General features: G+C 44.5%; 1 protein-coding gene across 1 annotated transcript in view; it reads left to right on the plus strand.

The window, feature by feature from the left end:
* LOC140409107 (kinesin-like protein KIF24) overlaps window positions 1-9,467 on the plus strand; it is a 169,008-nt gene extending 159,541 nt beyond the window's left edge. Inside the window, exons 12-13 of the mRNA XM_072497220.1 lie at window positions 800-893; window positions 9,186-9,467. Coding sequence (XP_072353321.1) covers window positions 800-893; window positions 9,186-9,332 — 241 coding nt within the window. The 3' untranslated portion in view covers window positions 9,333-9,467. The remainder of the gene's footprint in view (window positions 1-799; window positions 894-9,185) is intronic.
* Window positions 9,468-25,646: the final 16,179 nt, after the last annotated feature.

Here is a 25,646-nt window from a genome sequence, read left to right on the forward strand (position 1 = left end):
GATCTTTTTACCAGGAATTAGGTGTGCAGAGTTGCAAAGAATAATTGACTCACTGATTTTCCCATCCCTCCATTTAGGCCACTACAGTCTGCAGCCTGCAGCTCTCAGGGCAAAAGAAACAGTTGACATCCAGAATTTGCAATAAAGGGGAGCACAAGTGGTATTGTGTGCCCTTCTATTCAATGAAGTAATAAATTGCAGGCCAAGATCGCTATGTTTTCATGTGGTCTATGAAAATGGATTTCTAAGCTGAAAGGTGTGTGCACAGGTGGTTTAAAAATCCTTCTGACTTTGCTTTCAAGTCTGTGCAACGTATAGTTCATGTACTTCAAAACTAATATTTTATTTAATATTTCTAGTAATATAGAATGCATTGTCAATATTATGAGTGGAGAGAGATATTTGATTCACTTTGTTTTTAGTTTTCATAGAATTTACAGTGCAGGAGGCCATTCGGCCCATTGGGTCTGCACCAGAAAGAGCGCCTCCATCCTATCCCCATAACCCAGTAACTCCACCTAATCTGCACATCTTTGGACTGTGGGAGGAAACCGGAGCACCCGGAGGAAACCCACGCAGACACGGGGAGAAAGTGCAGACTCCACACACAGTCACCCAAGGCCAGAATTGAACCCGGGTCCTTGGAGCTGTGAGGCAGCAGTGCTAGCCACTGTGCCACCGTGCTGCCCGATGCTATTTGTTATTAACAGTTTCTTGTCTATGTGTACTACTGGTTCCATAAATTTCCTATCTATTTTAACAATAAGTATTAACTTCAAACCATTTTATTCTTTGCAAGGAAACTTGTTGTCCAAGCCCATTGTGAGCATCTAGAAGACATTTTAGCTCTTTTTGAAAAGGAAGAACATCTGCTGAACAAAGTAACTACGTTGGTAAGACAATTTTTGCAATCCTAAAATAAGACCAAGTGGAAGGATATTTTTAGATGACTACAATCTTTAATAATAATAAACAAATCTTTCAATCACATATTGTGGGAAACAACCTTAAACCACCAGAGTCACAGGAACTTTTGTCATGCATTTAAAGGGCTGGTTTAGCTCAGTTGGCTAGACAGCTGGTTTGTGATGCAGAACAAGGCCAGCAGCATGGGTTCAATTCCCGTGCCAGCTTACCCGAACAGGCGCCGGAATGTGGCGACTAGGGGCTTTTTTCACAGTAACTTCATACTTGTGACAATAAAAGGTTATTAAAAAGCTAACCTGGTGGCAAAGCGAGCTTTTAGAATAGTCATTATGAAACAGACACAGGTGATTTTCAAGTTGCTACCACCCTAGTTACTATATACGCATAGAAGATTCATGAATACATTTTTTAATTGAGGTCTGTTGACATGGTAACAACCCCCATTATTTTCATCTCTGCATGCCAGATCTACATCAGTTCTTGCTCCAGGTCTAAAGACAAATGTCAGAAGCCAGGAAGAGGTATTTTGAACACTGAATAAAAGCTGCAGGGAAAGATGGTTTTAAGGCATAAAGGTTCCTACTTTAAATGTCCTTGCATGTGTAGATGCTTCAACGATTTTACCCGCTCTTGAAAACTGATACTTCCTCTCCTTTAAGATGGTGCTACAAGCTCTGCAAAATCAGCTACCTGCCACTAGATTAGTGAGCTGCCTACAGGGAGCATGTTTCATATTAGCAGTTCACCAAGTTATTGTAAAAATTCTCTTGTGGGATGTGGGCACACCTGCCAGCATTTGTTAGGAAAGTGGTGGCAGAGTGGTACTGTCACATGACTAGTAGTCCAGAGACGAAGGGTAAAGCTCTGTGGATTCGGGTTTGAATCCCACCACAATAGATGATGAAATTTTAATTAAATTTTTAAAAAACATTATCGATTGTCATAAAAAAACATCTGGTTCACTAATGTCCTTTAGGAAAGGAAATCTGACATCTTTATCTGATATGGCCTTCATGTGACTCCAGACCCACAGCAATGTGGCTGACTCTTAACTCAAGGGCAGTTAGAGATGGGCAATAAGTGCTGCCCCAGCCAGTGAAGCCCACATCCCAGGAATGAATAAAAAGAAACAGGTAATTACCCTTGAGAATGTGGTGATGTACCATCTTCTTGAACGACTGCAGGTCCACCCACAGTGCTGTTAAAACCCCACTATAATGCTGCCTCATGGCGCTGAGGGCCCAGGTTCGATCCCAGCTCCCGGTCATTGTCCATGTGGAGTTTGAACATTCTCCTCATAGATGCGTGGGTCTCACCCCCACAACCCAAATATGCGCAAGGTAGGTGGATTGTCCATGCTAAATTGCCACTTCCGGAAAACCCCCACCATAAAAATGGTATGTACGTACCAATGCAAGAGAATTCAGCATCCTATTCAAAAATGAATATTGTGCATTATCTTGAATAAATATATTTTATAATAATTTTACATGAAAAAGGAGAATATTAAGATACTGATTGTACATTTTCATTGTTCCATTGTTTCATTAAGCAAACGATATGGACAAGAAGAAATGCACATTATAATGTGTAATATGGATCAAATCATGTAATACTGTGTTCCTGCAAGTTAGTTACCAGATGATTTTATCCCCAATTTACACAATCAGTAATCATTACTTTCTTTTTCATTTAAAGTGCCCAATTAATTTCTTTTCCAATTAAGGGACAATTTAACGTGGCCAATCCACCTATCCTGCACATCTTTGGGTTGTGGGGGTGAGACATACGCAGACACGGGGAAAATGTGCAAACTCCTCACGGTCAGTGACCCGGGACCAGGATCAAACCCGGGTCCTCTGCGCCTTGAGGCAGCAGTGCTAACCACTGCACCACCGTGCGGCCCCAATCAGTAATCGTTACGATAGAGTGGGCTACATTAAATTATGTTCTTTGATATTATTTACTGGTTGACAGTTTTGGAATATTCATGTAGATGTACAAATTTATAAAGCTGTATAAACAGAATGAGGAATATAATATGATATTTTGGGCAAGACAGCAATGTAAATACATGGAAATTTATATTTATGTCAATATATGCAGATATATATCAGCAGATCTAGGCCTTGCTAGTGGCTGTACTGGGGCTGGCCACATGCCAATTCCTTTAGTGGGAACAGCCCCTACTCACTCATTGGCAGCACAGTGTATGCTCAAACCAAAAATTGACTCCATTCTGTTTTCATTTAAGCATTTTGTTTCAATTTTATATTGCCATCAACAACTCTTATTTTCAGTTACATAGTACCTTTGACAACTGTGGAACAGGCCAATCAAGTAGTTTAGAAGTTTAGTTATTATATTTTCTTACATCAAAGTCACAGGTATTGTATCGAAATAATGACTTGATAATATTTTTGGTGGCCTTTGTTAAGAGATAACCTCCCATGTTCTTCTTCGATGAATGCCATGGATTCTTTTACACCCTGCTGGGCCTGCTGAAGGGCCTTGGTTTAATGTGTCACCTGGAAGCTTCTTTTTTTAAATAAATTTAGAGTACCCAATTATTTTTTTCCAATTAAGGGGCAATTTAGCATGTCCAATCCACCTACCCTACACATCTTTGGGTTGTGGGGGAGAAACCCACGCAGACACTGGGAGAATGTGCAAACTCCACACAGACAGTGACCCAGAGCTGGGATTGAACCTGGGTCCTCAGCGCCGTAGGCAGCAGTGCTAACCACTGTGCCACCATGCCGCCTATCTGGAAGCTTCTGACTGCAATATTCCCTCAATGCTGTACTGAAGTGAAAACCGAGATGAAAAATTAGACATTCTCCATTGGCTTTCGCTAACAGAACAGATCACTTTACTCTGACCAATCAATCATAGAATCCTCGATATTACAGGAAAGAAAGAGATCATTCAATATGTGTTTTTTAAAAAAATATTTTGATTCAAATTTTCAACACTTTAACATTTTTACAAAAAATAAGAACCACCCCCACCCCCAGCCACCCTTGACAGCAACCAGATCCGCTAAGTTTAAGATAAGCAAACCCCATCTCTTGTGGAACCCCTCACCTGCCCCACGATTAGCTGGGTCCCTCCAGCACCACTCGCAGCTGTCCTCCAACCCCTCAAATAACCGGCTTATCCTCGCCTTTGTTAAGTGCACCCTATGCACCACTTTTAATTGAATCAACCCCAGCCTCACCCATGAGGTTGAGGCATTAACCCTCCACAGCACCTTGCACCATAATCCCTCCTTCAATGCCATCAAGCTCCTCCTCCCACTTGGCCTTAATCCCCTCCATGAATACTATATCGTCCTCCATGATCCTCCTATATATCGCCGAAACGACCCCACCCTCCAGCCCCATCGCTGACAGCACCTCCTCCAACAATGAAAAGAACAGCGCCACTGGGAAGCTCGCGAAGACCTTTCTCGTGAAATTACACACCTGCATGTAGCTAAAGCTCTCCTCACGCTGGAGCCCAAACCTTCCCATCTCCCCACCAACTCTTCCAAGCTCGCACACCGCCCCTCCAAAAACAAATCCTTCATCTCCTTCAGCCACCCTCCCATTTCCTGAACCTCGCATCCAACCTCCCCGGGTCAAACCCAGAGTTCCCTCTTATCGGCATCACCCTCGAGCCTGCCCTCAACTTAACATGCTGCTAGAATTGCCTCCCAAATCTTCAGTGTAGCTACCACTAGAGGATTACTTGAATACTTCCCTGGGGCGAGAGGTAACGGCGCTGTTGCCAGCGCCAGCAACCCCAACTTATTACATGAACCTGCCTCCATCTGCACCCATAAAGCCTCCATCTCCTTACTCCAGCCCCGCACTTTCTCCGCATTCACTGCCCAGTAATAACAAGTTAGGACGGGCAGTCCCTCCCCCACTGCCACCCCCTTTTGAGCACCACTTTCCTTATCCTAGCCACCTTCCCTACTCACACAAACAAAGAGACCAGCCTATCCATCCCCTTAAAAAATGACTTTGGTAAAAAGACCAGCAGACACTGCAACAGAAACAAGAACCGTGGCAGAATGTTCATCTTCACTGCCTGCACCCAGCCTACCAGCGACAAGAGGAGACTATCCCATCGCAACAAGTCCTCCTTCACCCTCTCCACCAGACTCATGAAATTGAGCTTACGAAGCCCTGCCTGGTCCCGTGTCACCTGCACTCACCTGCTGTCGCTCATTTTAGCAAACCCCCCCACTCCCGCCCCTGGCGAAGACACCACAAAATATTTGCCTTTCCCGAGATTCAACTTGCACCCCAAAAATGCCCCAAATCTCCTTAACAACCCCATTATATCTCTCACCGATGAGATGTTCAACAGCAGATCATCCACGTACAGACACCCTATGCTCCACATCTCCCCCTCCCACACCATCAGCTTCCATGTGTCCGAACCCCTCAGCGCATTGGCCAAGGGTTCAATCACCAGCGTGAACAGGGGAGGGGAACATGGGGCATCCCTGCCTCGTTCCCTGAAATAGTGGAAAGTACCCCAAATTCATATCGTTCGTTCGTACACATGCTTTTGGAGCCTTATACAACAATTTCACCCATGCCACAAACCTAGGCCCAATCCCAAATTTCTCCAGCACCGCAAACAGATGCCAAACACCTTCTCCGCACCTAATGCCACCATCACCTCCAGCTCACTTCCTTCTGCCAGAGTAAGCACCACATCCAGCAGCCGTTGCACATTCGACAACTGCTGCCTGCCCTTGATGAACCCCATCTGATCCTCCCCCACCACCTTCAGGAGGCACTCCTCCAACCTCAGCGCCAGCACCGTCTCCAATATCTTAGCATCCATGCTCAGTATAGAAATGCCTGTACGATCCACACTCTACCGGATCCTTTTAGGCAATAGTGAGATGGATGCTTGCCCCGCCGTCTCCAGCAATACTCCCCTAATCATTGCATCCTCAAACATTTCTACCATTAGTAATGTCAACTTATCCTTGAATTTAAAAAATTAAATTTTTTATTGGATTTTCACATTATATTGTATACTTGACAATTTGTTGGGGCAGCATGGTGGCGCAGTGGTTAGCCCTGCTGCCTCACGGCGTCGAGGTCCCAGGTTCGATCACAGCTCTTGGTCACTGTCCGTGTGGAGTTTGCTCATTCTCCCCATGTTTGCGTGGGTTTCACCCCACAACCCAAAAGATGTGCAGGGTAGGTGGATTGGCCATGCTAAATTGGCCCTTAATTGGAAAAAATTAATTGGGTACTCTAAATTTAAAAAAAAATAATTTGACAATTCGTTTTACATATTTCTAGCTTGAACATTAAGTTACAGGTGTCGTATCCGCGAGTAGTATTTTACAAAAAGTAAGCTAGGTGCAACCCAAGAGATATATGTCACAAGAATCCTTGAATTTTTTATAAAATTCCACCGGGAACCCATCTGGCCCCAGCGCCTTACCCAACTGCATCTTCCCTTTCGCTGCCTGCACTTCTTCCACCACCATTGGTTCCTCCAATCCCACCCTCTCCCCTGCCCCACCTCTGGGCACTCCAGTTGCTCCAGAAATACCCTCAACCGACTCGTCCTCCGGCAGCTCCGACTTATACAAGTCCCTAGAAAACTCTTCAAACACCTTATTCACCTGCCACTACCAACCCACCCTTCCCATCCCTAATCTGCATGATCTCCCTCAATGCCGCCTGCCGACGGAGCTGACCTGCCAGTAATCGACTGACCTTCTCTCCATACTCATAGGCGACCTCTCTCGCTCGCTCGCCTCAGCTGCCGGATCGCCCTCCCTGTGGATAAAATATTAAACTTTGCCTGCAACTCTTTCCTCCTCCTCAGTAAAAGTCCTGATTCCGGGTCCTCTGCATATCTACCTCCAAAATCACCTCTATCATCACTGCCACTCTTCCCGTACCTTCCATTCCACCTTCGCCTTGAATGAAATAACCTCGCCCCTCAACTCCTCCCAGATCACCCATGGTGAAATCTCCCCATTCCGGTTTAACCCCACATACTCAATCACCTTCCCCATTTTAGTGCAAAACTCAGATCTGCCATCAAACCCACAGCCTCCACTCCAGTCTCTAGGCTGGCCCCTTTTCCAAAACCACATCCACCCAGTGCGGAGCATGTCCGACATCATGATTGCCGAATACTCTGTCTGCCTCACCCCAGCTATGGAACTCCATTGCGTGTAGTCTCTGTGTCTTGATGAAATTCAATCCCTACATTTTAGAATTTTACAGCATCAAAGGAGGCTGTTCAGTCAATCATCACTGACCCAGCTCTTTGAAAGAGCTAGCCAAGTAGTTCCATTTCTGTTTTCCTTTCAAGTGGATAAGCAATTCCCTTTTGAAAATTATTATTGAATCCTCCTCCATTATCCTTTCAAGCAGAGCATTCCAAAACACTCCAAATTATAACAACGTGCTGTGTAACACACAGAAGATAGGAGAAAGGGTTGATCATACGGCCCATCCAGGCCGCTCTGCTATTCAATATAATCATGGCTGATTACGGGCTTCAGCTCCACTTTCCCGCCCACTCCCGAGAGACCAAAACTCTGTCTAACCCAGTCTTAAATGTATTCAATGATGGAGCATTCATAACCCTCTGGGGTAGAGAATTCCAAAGATTCACAATCCTCCGAGTGAAAGAATTTCCTCGTCTCAGTCCCAAATGATTGGCCCATTATCCTGAAACTGTGCCTCCCATGTTTTAGATTCCCTATTCAGCATAAACAATGAGTGTCCACCCTGTCAAGCCCCTTCAGAATCTTGTATGTTTCAATGAGGTTATGATTCTCAACCACCAACCATCTTTTTGTTTTAATTTTAAAAATAAATTTATAGTACCCAATTCATTTTTTCCAATTAAGGGGCAATTTAGCGTGGCCTATCCACCTATCCTGCACATCTTTGGGTTGTGGGGGCGAAACTCATGCAAACACGAAACTCCATATTCAACTCGCTCCAACAATCTGCTGACTTTCAACCTTTGTAATCAGCCTATCAAAAATGTCACACATCACACCCTACAAAACCGTAGGATAGTGGTGATTTTACTAGATTGGTAATCTATAGGTCATTACTTATGGTCTGAAGACAGGAGTTCAAATCCCACCTGGGGAAATTTAAATTAGATTAATTTTAAAAATCTGGATTAAAATGTTAGTCTCATTAATAATGATCATTAAACTGCCAGATTGTTGCAAAAGCTCATCTGGTTAACTCTTTCTTTTAATAAATTTAGAGTATCTAATTAATTTATTCCAATTAAGGGGCAATCCACCTAGCCTGCACATCTTTAGGTTGTGGGGGCGAAACCCACGCAAACACAGGGAGAATGTGCAAACTCGACATGGACAGTGACCCAGAGCCAGGATCGAACCTGGGACCTCGGCGCCGTGAGGCAGCAATGCTGACCACTGTGCCACCATGCTGTCCTCATCTGGTTCACTCTTGCCCTTCAGGAGAGGAAATCTGCCCTCCTTACCTGATCTGGCCGTCACTTGACTCCAGACCCACAGCAATATGGTTGACTTTGAACTGCCCTCTGAAAAGACCTAGCAAATCACTCAGTTGCACCAAACCGCTACCAAAAAAATGCCATTGGTGTACCTACACAACATGGACTGTAATGATTCAAGAGGGCAGCTTGCCACCACCTTCTAAAGGGCATTTAGGGATGAGCAATAAATGCTGGCCTTGCCAGTGACAATCACATCCCAAGAACAAAATTTTAAAAAGTCTCATCTCCCAACATTAAAATAAACTTTATCTTCTTATAAGTATATAGAGTAGAATGCCATAGTTACCAGGGTGATAAATTCTGTTTGTTATGGGATACAACCTCAGATACTGTGTTTAATGGATAAACAAAAATACTGAAAATGAATAAATATATATTTATAAATTAATGACCTCAACTGGGGTAAGTAGAATAATTGCCAGATGCCAAATTCTGTGAGAAAGCAAATCTGTCAGGTACTTTGGATATTGTAAACGTCTACAGATAATTTGCAGTGTGTTGATGGTGAGCAATGTCCTCTTCTTGCTTATTGGGACAATCAATATTGTTAGATGAATCTATTGTGCTCCATGAAACCTTTCTTTAAGTGCCGTCATGATTGTAAAAAAAAAAACACATCTTTCCTCATGGAAACTCTTAGTATAAAATCTACTGCACAACCAAGTATTTCAAATATTGCAAAATTGCCTGAATGAATGATTTGTATTTCTTGGCAGGAATTCAAAGATTATGTAACACAGCTGGAAGAGATCCTGATGCAAAAATCTAAATGCATCCAGCGCATGCAAGGCCAGATCCATAAATATCAAATTTATACTGGGACAGTGTGTGACAATTCAATCACCAAGTCGTCTGCACCTTAGTTTTTCCACTAAAACTTTCACTAAAGCTGAGAGAACCTGTACCTATAATTGAACTCCTTTTTGCAATTTTGTAGTAATTGTGCACATTTAAATGCAAGTTACAAAAATAAATCTTTACATATCTTCATTTTGAAATCCAATCTTAAAACTTGCTTTCCTCTCCCAATCTCCATGGCCTTGGTGACCTGCAGTTTTGTCCAAGTTGTTGTTGTTCATGTATGACTTGACCAACTAATGACTGTCTTCTTGATGGGGGTGAGGAAGTGAAATGAACAGCATCACTTTGGAGTTGAGGTGAGTGGTGAATGCGATGCTGAACAATCCAACCAATGCAGAGCAGGGTTAAACAAAACCAAAAGAATAGAAACACTGGAACGAATGTAGCCTTGAGAGCCATTTCCACCAATCAATGAGATCAGGGTTTCATGTTTAATTATGAAGCCAAATGTGTATTACACAAGCTGACATGATCAAAAAAGACTGTGCACTGGTCAGATTCGCCTTTTGTATTATATCCATTTCTGGCCAGAGACTTGAGGGATACATTCAAACAGTAGGAAGAGCCACAAGGCTGTTTGCCAGTGTCAGAGAACATAGAACATGACAGCGCAGTACAGGCCCTTCGGCCCTCGATGTTGCGCCAACCTGTGAAACCATTTTAAAGCCCATCTACACTATTCCCTTATCGTCCATATGTCTATCCAATGACCATTTGAGTGCCCTTAATGTTGGCGAGTCCACTACTGTTGCAGACAGGGCATTCCACGCCCTTACTACTCTCTGAGTAAAGAACCTACCTCTGACATCTGTCTTATATCTATCTCCCCTCAATTTAAGGCTATGTCCCCTCGTACTAGACATCACCATCCGAGGAAAAAGGCTCTCACTGTCCACCCTATCCAATCCTCTGATCATCTTGTATGCCTCAATTAAGTCACCTCGTAACCTTCTTCTCTCTAACGAAAACAGCCTCAAGTCCCTCAGCCTTTCCTCATAAGATCTTCCCTCCATACCAGGCAACATTCTGGTAAATCTCCTCTGCACCTTTCCAAGGCTTCCACATCCTTCCTATAATGCGGCGACCAGAATTGCACGCAATATTCCAAATGCGGCCGCACCAGAGTTTTGTACAGCTGCAACATGACCTCTTGGCTCCGAAACTCAATCCCTCTACCAATAAAGGCCAACACTCCATAGGCCTTCTTAACAACCCTCTCAACCTGGGTGGCAACTTTCAGGGATCTATGTACATGGACACCGAGATCTCTCTGCTCATCCACACTGCCAAGAATCTTACCATTAGCCCAGTACTCTGTCTTCCTGTTACTCCTTTCAAAATGAATCACCTCACACTTTTCTGCATTAAACTCCATTTGCCACCTCTTAGCCCAGCGCTGCAGCTTATCTATGTCCCTCTGTAACTTGTAACATCCTTCCGCACTGTCCACAACTCCACCGACTTTAGCGTCATCTGCAAATTTACTCACCCATCCTTCTACGCCCTCCTCCAGGTCATTTATAAAAATGACAAAGAGCAGTGGCCCCAAAACTGATCCTTGTGGTACACCACTAGTAACTGGACTCCAGTCTGAACATTTCCCATCAACCACCACCCTTTGTCTTCTTCCAGCTAGCCAATTTCTGATCCAAACTGCTAAATCACCCTGAATCCCATGCCTCCGTATTTTCTGCAGTAGTCTACCGTGGGGAACCTTATCAAATGCTTTACTGAAATCCATATACACCACATCAACTGCTTTACCCTCATCCACCTGTTTGGTCACCTTCTCAAAGAACTCAATAAGGTTTGTGAGGCACGACCTACCCTTCACAAAACCGTGTTGACTATCTCTAATCAAATTATTCCTTTCCAGATGATTATACACCCTATCTCTTATAAACCTTTCCAAGATTTTGCCCACAACAGAAGTAAGGCTCACTGGTCTATAGTTACCGGGGTTGTCTCTACTCCCCTTCTTGAACAAAGGGACACCATTTGCTATCCTCCAGTCTTCGGGCACTATTCCTGTAGACAAAGATGACTTAAAAATGAAAGCCAAAGGCTCAGCAATCTCCTCCCAAGCTTCCCAGAGAATCCTAGGATAGATCCCATCTGGCCCAGGGGACCTATCTATTTTCACACTTTCCAGAATTGCTAACACTTCCTCCTTATGAACCTCAAGCCCTTCTAGTCTAGTAGTCTGAATCTCCGTATTCTCCTCGACAACATTGTCTTTTTCCTGTGTGAATACTAATGAAAAATATTCATTCAGCACCTCTCCTATCTCCTCGGACTCCAAGCACAACTTCCCACTACTGTCCTTGTCTGGCCCTACTCTTACCCTAGTCATTCCTTTATTCCTGACATATCTATAGAAAGCTTTAGGGTTACCCTTGATCCTACCTGCCAAAGACTTCTCATGTCCCCTCCTGGCTCTTCTTAGCTCTCTCTTTAGGTCCTTCCTCGCTAACTTGTAACTCTCGAGCGCCCTAACTGAACCTTCATGTCTCATCTTTACATAAGCCTCCTTCTGCCTCTTGACAAGTGTTTCCACTGCTTTAGTAAACCACGGTTCCCTTGGCCGACCACTTCCTCCCTGCCTGACAGGTACATACTTATCAAGGACACGCAGTAGCTGTTCCTTGAACAAGCTCCACATTTCCATTGTGCCCATCCCCTGCAGTTTTCCTCTCCATCCGATGCATCCTAAGTCATGCCTCATCGCATCATAATTGCCAATCCCCCAGATATAACTCTTGCCCTGCGGTATATGCCTATCCCTTTCCATCACTAAAGTAAACGTAATTGAATTGTGGTCACTATCACCAAAGTGCTCACCTACCTCCAAATCTAACACCTGTCCTGGTTCATTACCCAGTACCAAATCCAATATGGCCTCGCCTCTCGTTGGCCCATCTACATACTGTGTCAGGAAACCCTCCTGCACACATTGGACAAAAACGGACCCATCTAAAGGACTCGAACTATAGCGTTTCCAGTCAATATTTGGAAAGTTAAAGTCCCCCATAACAACTACCCTGTTGCTTTCGCTCCTATCCAGAATCATCTTTGCAATCCTTTCCTCTACATCTCTGGAACTTTTCGGAGGCCTATAGAAAACCCCTAACAGGGTGACCTCTCCTTTCCTGTTTCTAACCTCAGCCCATACTACCTCAGTAGACGAGTCCTCATCAAACGTCCTTTCTGCCACCGTAATACTGTCCTTGACTAACAATGCCACCCCTCCCCCTCTTTTACCACCTTCTCTGAGCTTACTGAAATATCTAAACCCCGGCACCTGCAACAATCATTCCTGTCCCTGCTCTATCCATGTCCCCGATATGGCCACAACATCGAAGTCCCAGGTACCAACCCATGCCGCAAGTTCACCTACCTTATTCCGGATGCTCCTGGCATTGAAGAAGACACACTTTAAACCACCTTCCTGCCTGCCGGTACACTCCTGCAACTCTGAAACCATACTCATGACCTCACTACTCTCAACCTCCTGTATACTGGAGCTACAATTCAGGCTCCCAAGCCCCTGCTGAACTAGTTTAAACCCTCCCGAAAAGCATTAGCAAATTTCCCCCCCCAGGATATTGGTACCCCTCTGGTCCAGGTGTAGACCATCCCGTTGGTAGAGGTCCCACCGACCCCAGTATGAGCCCCAATTATCCAGAAATCTGAAACCCTCCCCCCTGCACCATCCCTGTAGCCACGTGTTCAATTCCTCTCTCTCCCTATTCCTCGTCTCGCTATCACGTGGCACGGGTAACAACCCAGAGATAATAACTCTGTTTGTCCTAGATCTAAGTTTCCACCCTAGTTCCCTGAATTCCTGCCTTACATCCCTATCCGGACAAATGTGAAGTAATGCATTTTGGAAGGTCTAATGCAGGTAGGGAATATACAGTGAATGGTAGAACCCTCAAGAGTATTGAAAGTCAAAGAGATCTAGGAGTACAGGTCCACAGGTCATTGAAAGGGGCAACACAGGTGGAGAAGGTAGTCAAGAAGGCATACGGCATGCTTGCCTTCATTGGCCAAGGCATTGAGTATAAGAATTGGCAAGTCATGTTGCAGCTGTATAGAACCTTAGTTAGGCCACACTTGGAGTATAGTGTTCAATTCTGGTCGCCACACTACCAGAAGGATGTGGAGGCTTTAGAGAGGGTGCAGAAGAGATTTACCAGAATGTTGCCTGGTATGGAGGGCATTAGCTATGAGGAGCGGTTGAATAAACCCAGTTTGTTCTCACTGGAACGAAGGAGGTTGAGGGGAGACCTGATAGAGGTCTACAAAATTATGAGGGGCATAGACAGAGTGGATAGTCAGAGGCTTTTCCCCAGGGTAGAGGGGTCAATTACTAGGGGGCATAGATTTAAGGTGAGAGGGGCAATGTTTAGAGTGGATGTACGAGGCAAGTTTTTTACGCAGAGGGTAGTGGGTGCCTGGATCTTGCTACCGGAGGAGGTGGTGGAAGCAGGGACGATAGTGACATTTAAGGGGCATCTTGACAAATACATGAATAGGATGGGAATAGAGGGATACGGACCCAGGAAGTGTAGAAGATTGTAGTTTAGTCGGGCAGCATGGTCGGCACGGGCTTGGAGGGCCGAAGGGCCTGTTCCTGTGCTGTACATTTCTTTGTTGTTCTTTGTTGGTACCTATGTGGACCACGACTTGGTGCTGCTCCCCCTCCCCCTTAAGGATCACGAAAACACGATCCGAGACATCACGTACCCTGGCACCTGGGAGGCAACACACCAACCACGAGTCTCTCGTTCCCACAGAATCTCCTGTCTATCCCCCTAACTATGGAGTCTCCAATGACTAATGCTCTACTCCTCTCCCCCTTTCCCTTCTGAGCAACAGGGACAGACTCTGTGCCAGAGACCTGTACCCCATGGCTTACCCCTGGTAAGTCCCCCCCCTCCCAACAGTATCCAAAGCGGTATACTTGTTACTAAGGGGAACGACCACAGGGGATCCCTGTACTGACTGCCTCCTCCCAGCCCCTCTCACCGTCACCCATCTATCTTTATTCTTCGTGGTAACTGCATCCCTGAAGCTTCTATCTATGACGACCTCTGCCTCCCGAATGATCCGAAGTTCATCCAGCTCCAGCTCCAGTTCCCTAACGCGGTTTCTGAGGAGCTGGAGATGGATGCACTTCCCACAGATGAAATCAGCAGGGACACTGACGGCGTCCCTCACCTCAAACATTCTGCAGGAGGAACATTGCACTACCTTCCCTGCCATCCCCTCTAGATAAAAAAAGAAAAAGAAAGAAAGAGCTTTCCTGTTATTCACTCCCCTTCTCAGCAAGCACTCACTCTGCGCCCCGCACGATAACACCTGAGGGAAAATAAAAGAAAAACTACTTACCAGTCACCAGCCAATCCCTTACCTGCAGGCTGTGACGTCACGGTTCAACTTCTTTCTACTTCTACCCGCCCTCAAGCCTTCCTCTTGATCTTTACAGCGGTTGTTTTTTTTTTGGTTAGAGGAGGGGGTAGGGAGGGAAACACTGAAGAAGTGTTTCGGGTTTAAGTGTCACTTGACAACAGCTCCTCCACAAACAACCTTCAAGTTAGGGTGAGCACACGGACGTAGGCAAATTTCCCCCGCAACAGCCAGTCAGCAGCTCCGCTCTACTGCCCTCTGCTTGGTTGAGTATTGAGAAAAGCTGGAAGAAATTTTGGCTTGTCAGTCTTGAAAGAAGAATTTCCAAAAAGTGAAAATATGTAAGTACACAAGTTAGTTAACCACATTTTTTTTCATAGAATTTACAGTGCAGAAGGAGGCCATTCAGCCCATCGAGTCTGCACCGGCTCTTGGAAAGAGCATCCTACCCAAGCCCACGCTTCCACCCTATCCCCATAACCCAGTAAACCCACCCAACACTAAGGGCAATTTTGGACACTAACGGCAATTTAGCATGACCAATCCACCTAACCTGCACATCTTTGGACTGTAGGAGGAAACCGGAGCGCCCGGAGGAAACTCACGCACACGCTGGGAGAACGTGCAGACCCCGCACAGACAGTGACCCAAGCTGGGATTCGAACCTGGGACCCTGGAGCTGTGAAGCAATTGTGCTAACTATGCTACCGTGCTGCCCGGTGCATCATAGATTCCATTGGCATATTAATCAAACTGAAACAAAAGGCAAGCAGCATGGAATAACCCTGATCTGAAGTAATGTAAGAGAAAATATCCGTATTGTTCAAGATACAAAAGGACCTTAATTGTATAAAGGGGTTACATCAGTCACAGTACATCAGTCAGAGATGGCTTCATGTTTGCAGCTTAAAACGTGTCAGTTGCAGTCTTGTGCAACACATGACGCGAGAATGTTTCAACCTTTGTCACAATTATCAAGGAACCATGCCTGATTTTCCCATGATAGCTATCAACTAATCTTTCCATATCGATTTCTAGCCACATCAGTCCCATTTATTTCATTTGTCTTTATTTCTTTATTTTTCTTACATGGAAACGTAAATGTGAAAACTTGTTCAAAAGTAAATCATTGATATAGGACAAAGGCTTCAACTAATATAGGATAAATGTAGGGTTGATTTGGGGAATTTTTCCTCAGGCAAATAAACTTCTAGCTAGAGAAATGAAAACCCGGAAATCACTTAAGCAATTGGATGTTGCTATAGCAGAACTGTTCAGAATCTCTGAGTAGATAAATTAAGATGGGTTAAATAACCTGCCTGTTCCCTGTAATTATCTTGGGAAAATTAGAACCAAATCAGTCATGTATCCCAGATACAATAATCTTTTCAACACTTCATTCTCCCTATGCTTGGCTCTTGCTAACCAATGGTTAAATGCATCTCTCAAATAAGATGTATTTCTATATTTGGAAAGTGAAAACTTATGTGGATTTTGCAATGGTTTGAAGACTATTGAATATTGTAATGATCTCCATATGTGCATGTACACAAAGGGTTAATGTGTAATCAGTAGCACCACATGATCACTAGAGGGCCGGACCAACAGCACAGTAGCATTGTGGATAGCACAATTGCTTCACAGCTCCAGGGTCCCAGATTCGATTCCGACTTGGGTCACTGTCTGTGCGGAGTCTGCACATCCTCCCCTTGTGTGCATGGGTTTCCTCCGGGTGCTCCGGTTTCCTCCCACAGTCCAAAGATGTGCAGGTTAGGTGGATTGGCCATGTTAAAATTGTCCTTAGTGTCCAAAATTGCCCTTAGTGTTGGGTGGGATTACTGGGTTATGGGGATAGGGCGGAGGTGTTGACCTTGGGTAGGGTGCTCCTTCGATGGGCCGAATGGCCTCCTTCTGCACTGTAAATTCTATGAAATTTTATGAAACAGCGGTATTAAAAGGCAACCACATTGGGTCTTTGGCTCTCTCGGGGGTGCACTGTGACCAGGGCAATAGCAGAGTAGTTCAGATGGCTAGTGGAGTTATGTATAGTTACTGTAATTAGATCTTGTTAACCTTATCATTAGTATCAAAGTTAAAGTAAAGAACTCATGCAATTATTGTTATAGTTACTCAATAAACTTTTTGTTACTACTGGATGAGCTTGAGTCTTCTTCATCGAGATTCAGAAGACCTCTTCATTAGCCAAGGATTGAGTAGCACATGTAACCTACCACACAGGTAACAAAACAAATATTAGGATGACATTCCATTAATTTCAGAATTTGACTGGCACAGGAATTAGGAGCATTTGCCATGAATGTCATTGGGTGAGTTGGCTAGATTCATCATAACCTAATCCTGTTCTCCCTCAATAAGAAAAGAGGCAGTCCAATTATTAGCTCAGCTAAACACTTGACAATCTTGCAAAGCACTTGGGGGGGAGCTCTTTCACTCCTTTCAATCTCAGTCATGTATGCAAATTTCATCTCAATTTACATGTATTAATAAAACACTGCTGATGGTGTTGTGGGAAAAATCAACCACTTCAGGAGTCAGACTTGCTGTGTTCAAATCAGTACAGTTTTATTGTTACACGAAGCTTCGGGAGAAAGCGTACGTACCCCGCGGTACGGTAGCCAGCCTTTCTCATGGTTTGAATGGCAGTCATTCATTTTATACTTTGGGTTCACAATGGGCCCAGATACAAAACAATTATCACCTTGTTATCTTTAAACATTTTATAGATTGTACATCGCTATTTGTAAGCGTTTTGCGATTTACACATGGTTATAGGTAAAGCGGTTTTACAGGTTACAGGTAGCATCAGGGAAGCAGTATCAATTGTCCCTTTGTTTTAGGAAATGGCCCAAGACATTCGTATTAGCATATCATTGTGTATACCTTGGCTGAAGTCAGCTTTATTCAAGTGGTGTCCCGCATTTATTTATTTCTTAATCTTCCTGTCTGGCTCCCTTTGTCCTGGATCTGTTCCTATCTGTCCTACTGGCACCCCACTGGGCTCCAGGCATCAGTTATGTCTGCTTTATTCTCTGTGTCTCCATCTTGTGTGTCAGGCAGCCATCTTCTGTGCCAAGTGCCCTTCTGAACCATTTCCCACTTCAACCCCTCCTTTTGGTCCGGGCTGTCCAACAGCCCCGTAGACCAACACCACGGTACCTCTCATAGGTACAGGTCCGCAACTTCCCGTCTTTCTCCGCATCTCCTGGAGTCTTCGGGGAATATCGTGGTTTCGTTAAGGGTGACACTGGCTCCTGACACAACCATTGTTACGGTACTACAGCAGATTTTTAGACACCCAAAGCTAAGGCAGCACACTAGTGTGACCGACATGAACATGACCAGTCCGTGTATTAAATAGGGTCCCCGGGTATTTCCCACTAGCCACTCTAGCCAGCCACTTCCTTTTGTGGGTCCCTGTCTGAAGTTATCCAGTTGTTCCCTGATATTGTGAATGGCCTCTGTAATATTATAGGATTCGTCTATGACATGGGTTATACGTTTATCTCCTATGATTGTACACACTCCCCCTTGTTGGGCTAACTGGTAGTCTACTGCATACCGTGTCTGTTGTGCATATAATCTGAGTTGAGCCATTTCTTGGTTGACAGCCTCTAGCGCTTTTGAGGTACTGTTTCCCAAGATTGTTAATCCGCAAACAATTACATTTCTGTTCTTAGCATTAATCACTCCTGCTTCTCCCCCCAGAGATAGAGTCCCGAGGAACCCATACCCCAGGGATGATCCTAATGTGCCCGGGGTTTCCCAATCAGCGCAGAATTCCTTGCTGATAGCCCGGGTCACTATTCGTCTCTGAATATGTCTCTTCTGAGGGCATGGTACGGTGAGTCGTCCTATGGTTCCCACTGCAAAAAGGCCTGGGAGATCTAGTGTTTCTGTCGCATACGTTCCATTGAAGAGGAACATGTATCCCTCCTTTGCCCGGTAGCATGTGGTGTCTTGATTATGAGTCTGCCTGTATTCCCAATTTCTCGGTTCCCCTGACTCCCCGTTTGATTCCACCACCTGGTAAGTATCAAATGGGTATGTCCATGTGGCTGAGCTTACGTGAGTCCCATTGCACTGCCCACACATGAACTGTCTGCCTGCGGTTATGTTCATGCATTTTAGTTCATTGCGGGTGCAAGTAAACTGTCCTTTATTTCTCCGACAATGCTGGCGGATGCACTGCGTCTGTATGCAGGAATTATTTGTGGGGACCAGGGCATAGGCACATCCCCATCCCTGCCCTGTGAAACAAAGCAGATAACTTGCTGTACCTTGACCAGCTTTCCCTCCCTCCTTTTGGAGCTCCCCGCCCCCAGAGTCGGTGGGATTTACAAGTTTCACACATCTCCCCTGTATACCCTTTTTATACTTTCCATTTCTCCCTTACAGGGTGCACCTGATGTATCAGCTATGTATAAATTGCGCGGGATCCACCCAGGGGTGGCTACAAATAGGGCTTCTACCGGGTACTGTGCTAATGTGCATACAGTTTGATTCCCGTGTAAGTTTATGTGGGCTTTGTAAAATAGATTATCCTCTAGCCCAGTCAAATTTACAGTCGCGACAACGCAAAGTATCATAATCACACCCGTGGTTGCACACATTTTTACAACGAGCAAGTATCAATTCTAACACTATAGTTTATAATCTGTCTGTATGCTTGGTTGCAGAACTGTTCTACACTTTCTGAGAACACTGGTCCTTCGCTCGCGGTCTCCTGTGTTTGGGGGAAAGCAATCGGATTAGTTCATTCATGTTCAGGTTTATACAATTTTATCTGGGTCGTGTTTCCAGGTTCCCTTCCCTGTTATGTCAATATAGGCACAGGTGTCTCCACTAATTATGACTTCATATGGCCCATTCCATTTTGGGGCAAATCCTGGCTTAACAGGTTGTGTTTTTATTAGGACGTGACTTCCCGCTGCTGGGACATCAGGGAATATTTCAAGCTCCCTTTGTGCGTCTTTTTGTTCCTGATTGTCTTTTACAAATTTGCGCATCCCTTTTAGCTGGGTGCTCAGTTCCGAAACATATCTCCTGATTCTGTCTTTTAGCGGACCTACATCGGTCCCACCTGTTATGATGCTTTCTGGTAATTGCATCACCCGTCCTGTCATTAGCTCATAAGGGGTTAATCCGGTTGTCCGGTTTGTGGTAGCTCTTAGCCTCATTAGTATAGTGGGCAATACCTCTGTCCACATTTTTCCCGATGTTTGCATGGCTTTAGCTAATGTATTCTTAAGTGTTCTATTCATACGTTCCACCATCCCAGAACTCTGTGGATGATAGGGGATATGGAATTTTTGTTTTATCCCCATCAGCTTACATACTTTCCCAGTGAAGTGTGTCCTCTGGTCCGAATCAATTTGTAGGGGCACTCCCCATCTAGGGATTACTTCCTCTGCCAATATTCTGGCTTAATTGGATACTGTCGGTGGGGCTTATGCTCTGGCCCTTGTACCTTTATTGGGTCCGTTTTAGTCAGTCCGGTATCTAATTTTGTCTCCGCCTACACTCTGGGGATGGAAGCACAGATGGCTCCGAACCCCCCCTGTCTCTAATTCCCAATTTCTGGCGGTGACTGTGGCCACCTGAACGGTTTCCAAGTGATTTGTAAGTTTCCCTATTTTAGTTTTCCGACCGTCCTGTCTTGGCCAAATCAATTCTCCCTTTCCACAATCTATTAAAACTTTATATTCCTTCATTAAATAATTTCCCATTATTGTACCCTCGCTATTTTGGCATACATAGAATCTCATGGGTATACACAAATTATTTATTTCTACTAACGTGGTTTCGCTCAGGTAGACGGGTGTTTTGTTCCCTCCTATCCCGGTTAGGCGAATCATTTTGTTTGTATGGGGTAAGGGTAGGTTGGTAACAAATATGGACGCTCCTGTGTCCACTAGCATCTCACATTGTCTGCCCCCTACTAGTGCAGACACATAAATTCTTCCCTCCTTTTTACCCTTGTGAGTGGGGGCTGCAGACAGTCAGCCCTACTGACCTCGGAGGTTCCGTGATCCCTCCGGTTCTGTGGTGGTCCTGGATTGGGTCGGGGGTCTCCCATGCTTCTCCCAACACACTGCCTCTGAGTGTCCATACTTATTACAGTGGCTGCAATGCTTCCCACTGTCTCCTTTCTGTGGGGCCCTGCAATCCCTCGCATCGTGCCCTTGCCGGCCACAATTGTGGCAGGTCCGTTTCGGCTTGGCCCAGTTCCCGTTACTGGGGGTTGCTACTCTTTCTGGTCTTGCTCTGACCTGGGATGTCCCCTCTACCTTTACACCGCTAGTCCACTCTACCAACTCGTCGTAATCCTGGGACATAAACTCCCATTTTTAGGGTAGTCTGGTGGGCACTAGAGAGTCCATCTTTAAAAGCTTGGATGAACGCCCGATCTCCACGACCTGGGTTCCCTTGCCCTGAGCACTCTTGGTACACGTGGAACAATCGTTCCCCGTATTCAGAAGCTCCTTCCCCTTTCTGCTGTCTTGTGGTAGTGATCTTGCTCCAGTTAGTGGGAGCGTTCCCTAACACTCTCTGGATTTCCGTTTTAAATTGGGCGAAGGGGCCCTGCTGTGCATCTATCTCTGCTGTTAAAGCAACGGCATGTGTCCACCGTTCCCCGTTATAATCCTCAGCTGCAGGAATGGCGGGTCTGCCAGCTACCTGCCTCCACTTATCTGCTGGACAGGCTGCCCTGACCAGCTGGTGTACGTCTCTTAGGTGTAACTGGTGTCCTACCCAGATTGTGTCTAATTCTTCCCAGAATTTGGTGTTTGCGCTTCTAGGTTGTAATTTGACCAGGGAAGCCATTATCTGCTGTCTCTCACCTGGGGTAAAGGGTTTATAATTCGCTTTTTGCTGCGCATCTGTTCCCCCTCGGGTTACTGGCGCTAAATTGTATTCTAACGCACCCCACCCTGCCAGAGGGGCGGTTGGCCCCTGCTGTGTGGGCTCGTAAGGGGGTAGGGAATCGGTTTGCCCCCTCCCTTGTTCTCTCAACACGTGGTTGTGTTTCTCCAGTTCCCTTACTCTAGATTCTAATTCCCTGATCTCTTTGTCTTCCTTCCACTTTTCAGTAGAGGTGCCTACTTGTTCAATTAGTCCTGCTAACTGATGTACTAACATTATCTCTATCTTTTTAGTCTTGTTTCTCTTCTCTTTGTCTATCCAACCCCTCTGTTGTTCTACGGTCTGGGAAGTGTCCCAGCCGTCCTTCTTCATCTTTTTTTATCAACGCTTGTCTGTCTGTCATACATGTCTCAATAAGAGAACCTGCAGATCCCCTTTTTATATCATTGCCTGCCATCTCGCAGACTTCAATACCCCCGGTTTCTATGAGTAAAGTGTGCTCTCTACTGGAGGGACTTCACTACCCCCCCCCCAGCCACTATTACTACCCTAGCACCGTCTGTACGGCCGCAGCTGCCTCCTAGCAAAGTGTGCTCTCTACTGAAGGGACTTCACTACCCCCCAGCCACTATTACTATTCCAGCGCCGCGCTATTGCTACCGTCTCTCAGAGTTTGACTTATACTCACGGTGTCCACTACTACCACCTCGGCAACGTGCTTCTCCACCGGAGTTCGGCTCTAGGTCAGAGTTGATCAGCCACTTTTCCGCACCGCTAATAAGACATTTGACAGCCCAGTACCCAACTTATGCTCTACTTTCATACAAGAACTCTGCGTTTGTTCGCCACTACAGAGTTCGGGGTTAGCCGATTTCTGCCACTTGTGCTTCACAATCCTTAGTGCCTTTGGTGCTTCCATACCCACTTCAAATCCTGACCTTCGCGTGGGAGATTCCTCCTCTTGACAGTCGATGGCTGGGCATTTGGGGCAGCACTACCTTGCCCGTTTGTTGATCAGCACAAGCCACAAATCCTTAATACTATCAGCAGTTAGTACCAAACTTTATCTATTATCATGTCACTATACAGCCAAGACTTATATCACTATGCTTATCACTATAGGTACCTTATTTTAAACTGCAGCTTTTGACCTGTCTGATTCCTGCAGATTCGGAACATTCTTTACCCCGGCTTTCCGATCGAGGCCTTCGATCAGAACTCACCAGAAGTAAGACCCTGCCGACTACGCCAATATGTTGTGGGAAAAATCAACCACTTCAGGAGTCAGACTTGCTGTGTTCAAATCAGTACAGTTTTATTGTTACACGAAGCTTCGGGAGAAAGCGTACGTACCCCGCGGTACGGTAGCCAGCCTTTCTCATGGTTTGAATGGCAGTCATTCATTTTATACTTTGGGTTCACAATGGGCCCAGATACAAAACAATTATCACCTTGTTATCTTTAAACATTTTATAGATTGTACATCGCTATTTGTAAGCGTTTTGCGATTTACACATGGTTATAGGTAAAGCGGTTTTACAGGTTACAGGTAGCATCAGGGAAGCAGTATCGATTGTCCCTTTGTTTTAGGCAATGGCCCAAGACATTCGTATTAGCATATCATTGTGTACACCTTGGCTGAAGTCAGCTTTATTCAAGTGGTGTCCCGCATTTATGTATTTCTTAATCTTCCTGTCTGGCTCCCTTTGTCCTGGATCTGTTCCTATCTGTCCTACTTGCACCCCGATGGGCTCCAGGCATCAGTTATGTCTGCTTTATTCTCTGTGTCGCCATCTTCTGTGCCAAGTGCCCTTCTGAACCATTTCCCACTTCAATGGTGATTATTTGATGATTCTGAATTTGATCCCATGTAAACAAAAGTGGCGTTCAAAGGAAGGAATTTTAAAATAAATTTAGAGTGCCCAATTCATTTTTTCCAATTAAGAGGCAATTTAGCATGGCCAATCCACCTAGCCTGCACATCTTTTTTTTTGGGTTGTGGGGGCCGAAACACACGTAGAGAAGGGGAGAATGTACAAACTCCACACGGACAGTGACCCAGAGACGGGATCGAACCTGGGACCTCGGCGCCGTGAGGCAGCAGGGCTCACCCACTGCACCATTGTGCTGCCCTTCAAAGGAGGAAATGAAAATATTTAAGAAATTCAAATCTGAGGGCAGCACTGCCGCCTCACGGCGCCGAGGTCCCAGGTTCGATCCCGGCTCTGGGTCACTGTCCGTGTGGAGTTTGCACATTCTCCCCTTGTTTGCAAGGGTTTCGCGCCCACAACCCAAAAATGTGCAAGCTAGATGGATTGGCCACGCTAAATTGCCCCTTAATTGGAAAAAATGAATTGGGTACTCCTAATTTAAAATAAATAAATTCCAATCTGTGGGAAAACACAATTTTTCAATGATTCCAACTCTAGTACAAGAGAGAACGAAGCTTTGTGTACACTTGATCTCACTGATGATCAAAACACGCCAATCCAGCTTGCCTCAGTTTATTTGATAATTACCATAGATTCTGGATTTCAGACAAAATTTGCAAGTCTTGCTTATGGTGTAATGATTCCTAAAAGTAAGAATTGATAAGAGGCAATAATGGATTCGACCAGTTCTTGATATTTCATGAAATGAATACTTTATTTTATTTACATAAGGGCATACACTGGATGTATAAAGTATTTGAAGTACCATTTATTTCACAGTATTTTATTGCAAGTATATGAAACTATGCAGTTTCATTTACATTTTTTATATCTAGTATATATTTTCCAATTTGAAAACTATTGGACATTTTCATATGTTAAAATCCAAATTATTTAATTGAATGTATTTGAAATAAAGTCAGTAGAGAAAAGCAAACTCATTTCATAAGTTTTGCCTTATTTAATAAGTTTGTCTTATTTAAACATTGACTGCAAATAATTTGAAAATTCAGTACCACTTTCAAATGTTAGAAAATTCATTTGCTTCAGTTTTTGTAATTTGTTTAAAGAATACTAATAACCTCATGGGTATTTCAGCTGCAGTGCCTTGCGTTAAATCTGCTAACTCCCTCAGATGGTCAACACAGTTCCTCAATCACGTCAGGAGAATTACCCATTTTGGAAAATACATTAGAAGCACTGAAGCAAAGGTATAGTAAATGATAATTCTTTGACATTAATTTTGAAAAAGGGGTTCTAACTGGAGTCATTCTTTAAAATAATGCCCCACCACTAAAGAGTTGCACATCCCACAACATGTATGATTTTTAAAAAGTTAATGAACCAGATTTATGGCTTTCCGTACCAATTTTGTTCATTAAAGGTAGCTTGATCAAATTCAAGTAAATATGAAATTACTGAATCCTACTGGTAGTTAAGTCTTGTTTGACAATATAGATCAGTACACCAGGAACAAATTTACTAAATTTTACAAAATTTGAAACGAGAAAGCAAAAACAAGTTCAGCATGAGATAAATTAGTATGGACTGTAAGTATTGAAGATGGAACTAAAATGGAACATAAACAAATGAGGTGAATGGGCAAAACCATGGCAGATGGAGTTCAGTGAGGGCAGTTGTGAGGTCACTTTAGAACACTTAAAAACTTGCTCAGTAGCAGCAGTGTACAATCAACAAGATGCAGCAGGACCTCCTCAGACACCACCTCCCAAACCCACGACATTACCATCTAGAAGGACAAGTACTGCGGATACGTGGAAACACCACCACCTGAAAGTTCCCCTCCAAGCTACTCACCATTCTATCTTGGAACTTTATCACCATTCCTTCACTGTTTTTGGGTCAAATCAACTCCCTCCCATGCAGCATTGTGGGCCACATGGACTGTAGTGGTTTAAGAAAGTAGCTTACCACCTTCTTGAGGGCAATTAGGAATGGGCAATAAATGCTGGCCTAGCCAGCAAAGACTTGAATGAATAAGAAAAAATTATATTGTGTTTTTCATGACCACCGAGTTTATCCAAAGTGCTTTACAGCCAATGAAATATTTTTTTTTAAAAATGTACT

Source organism: Scyliorhinus torazame, chromosome 3 (genome assembly GCF_047496885.1).
Source record: "Scyliorhinus torazame isolate Kashiwa2021f chromosome 3, sScyTor2.1, whole genome shotgun sequence".
Taxonomy (NCBI): domain Eukaryota; kingdom Metazoa; phylum Chordata; class Chondrichthyes; order Carcharhiniformes; family Scyliorhinidae; genus Scyliorhinus; species Scyliorhinus torazame.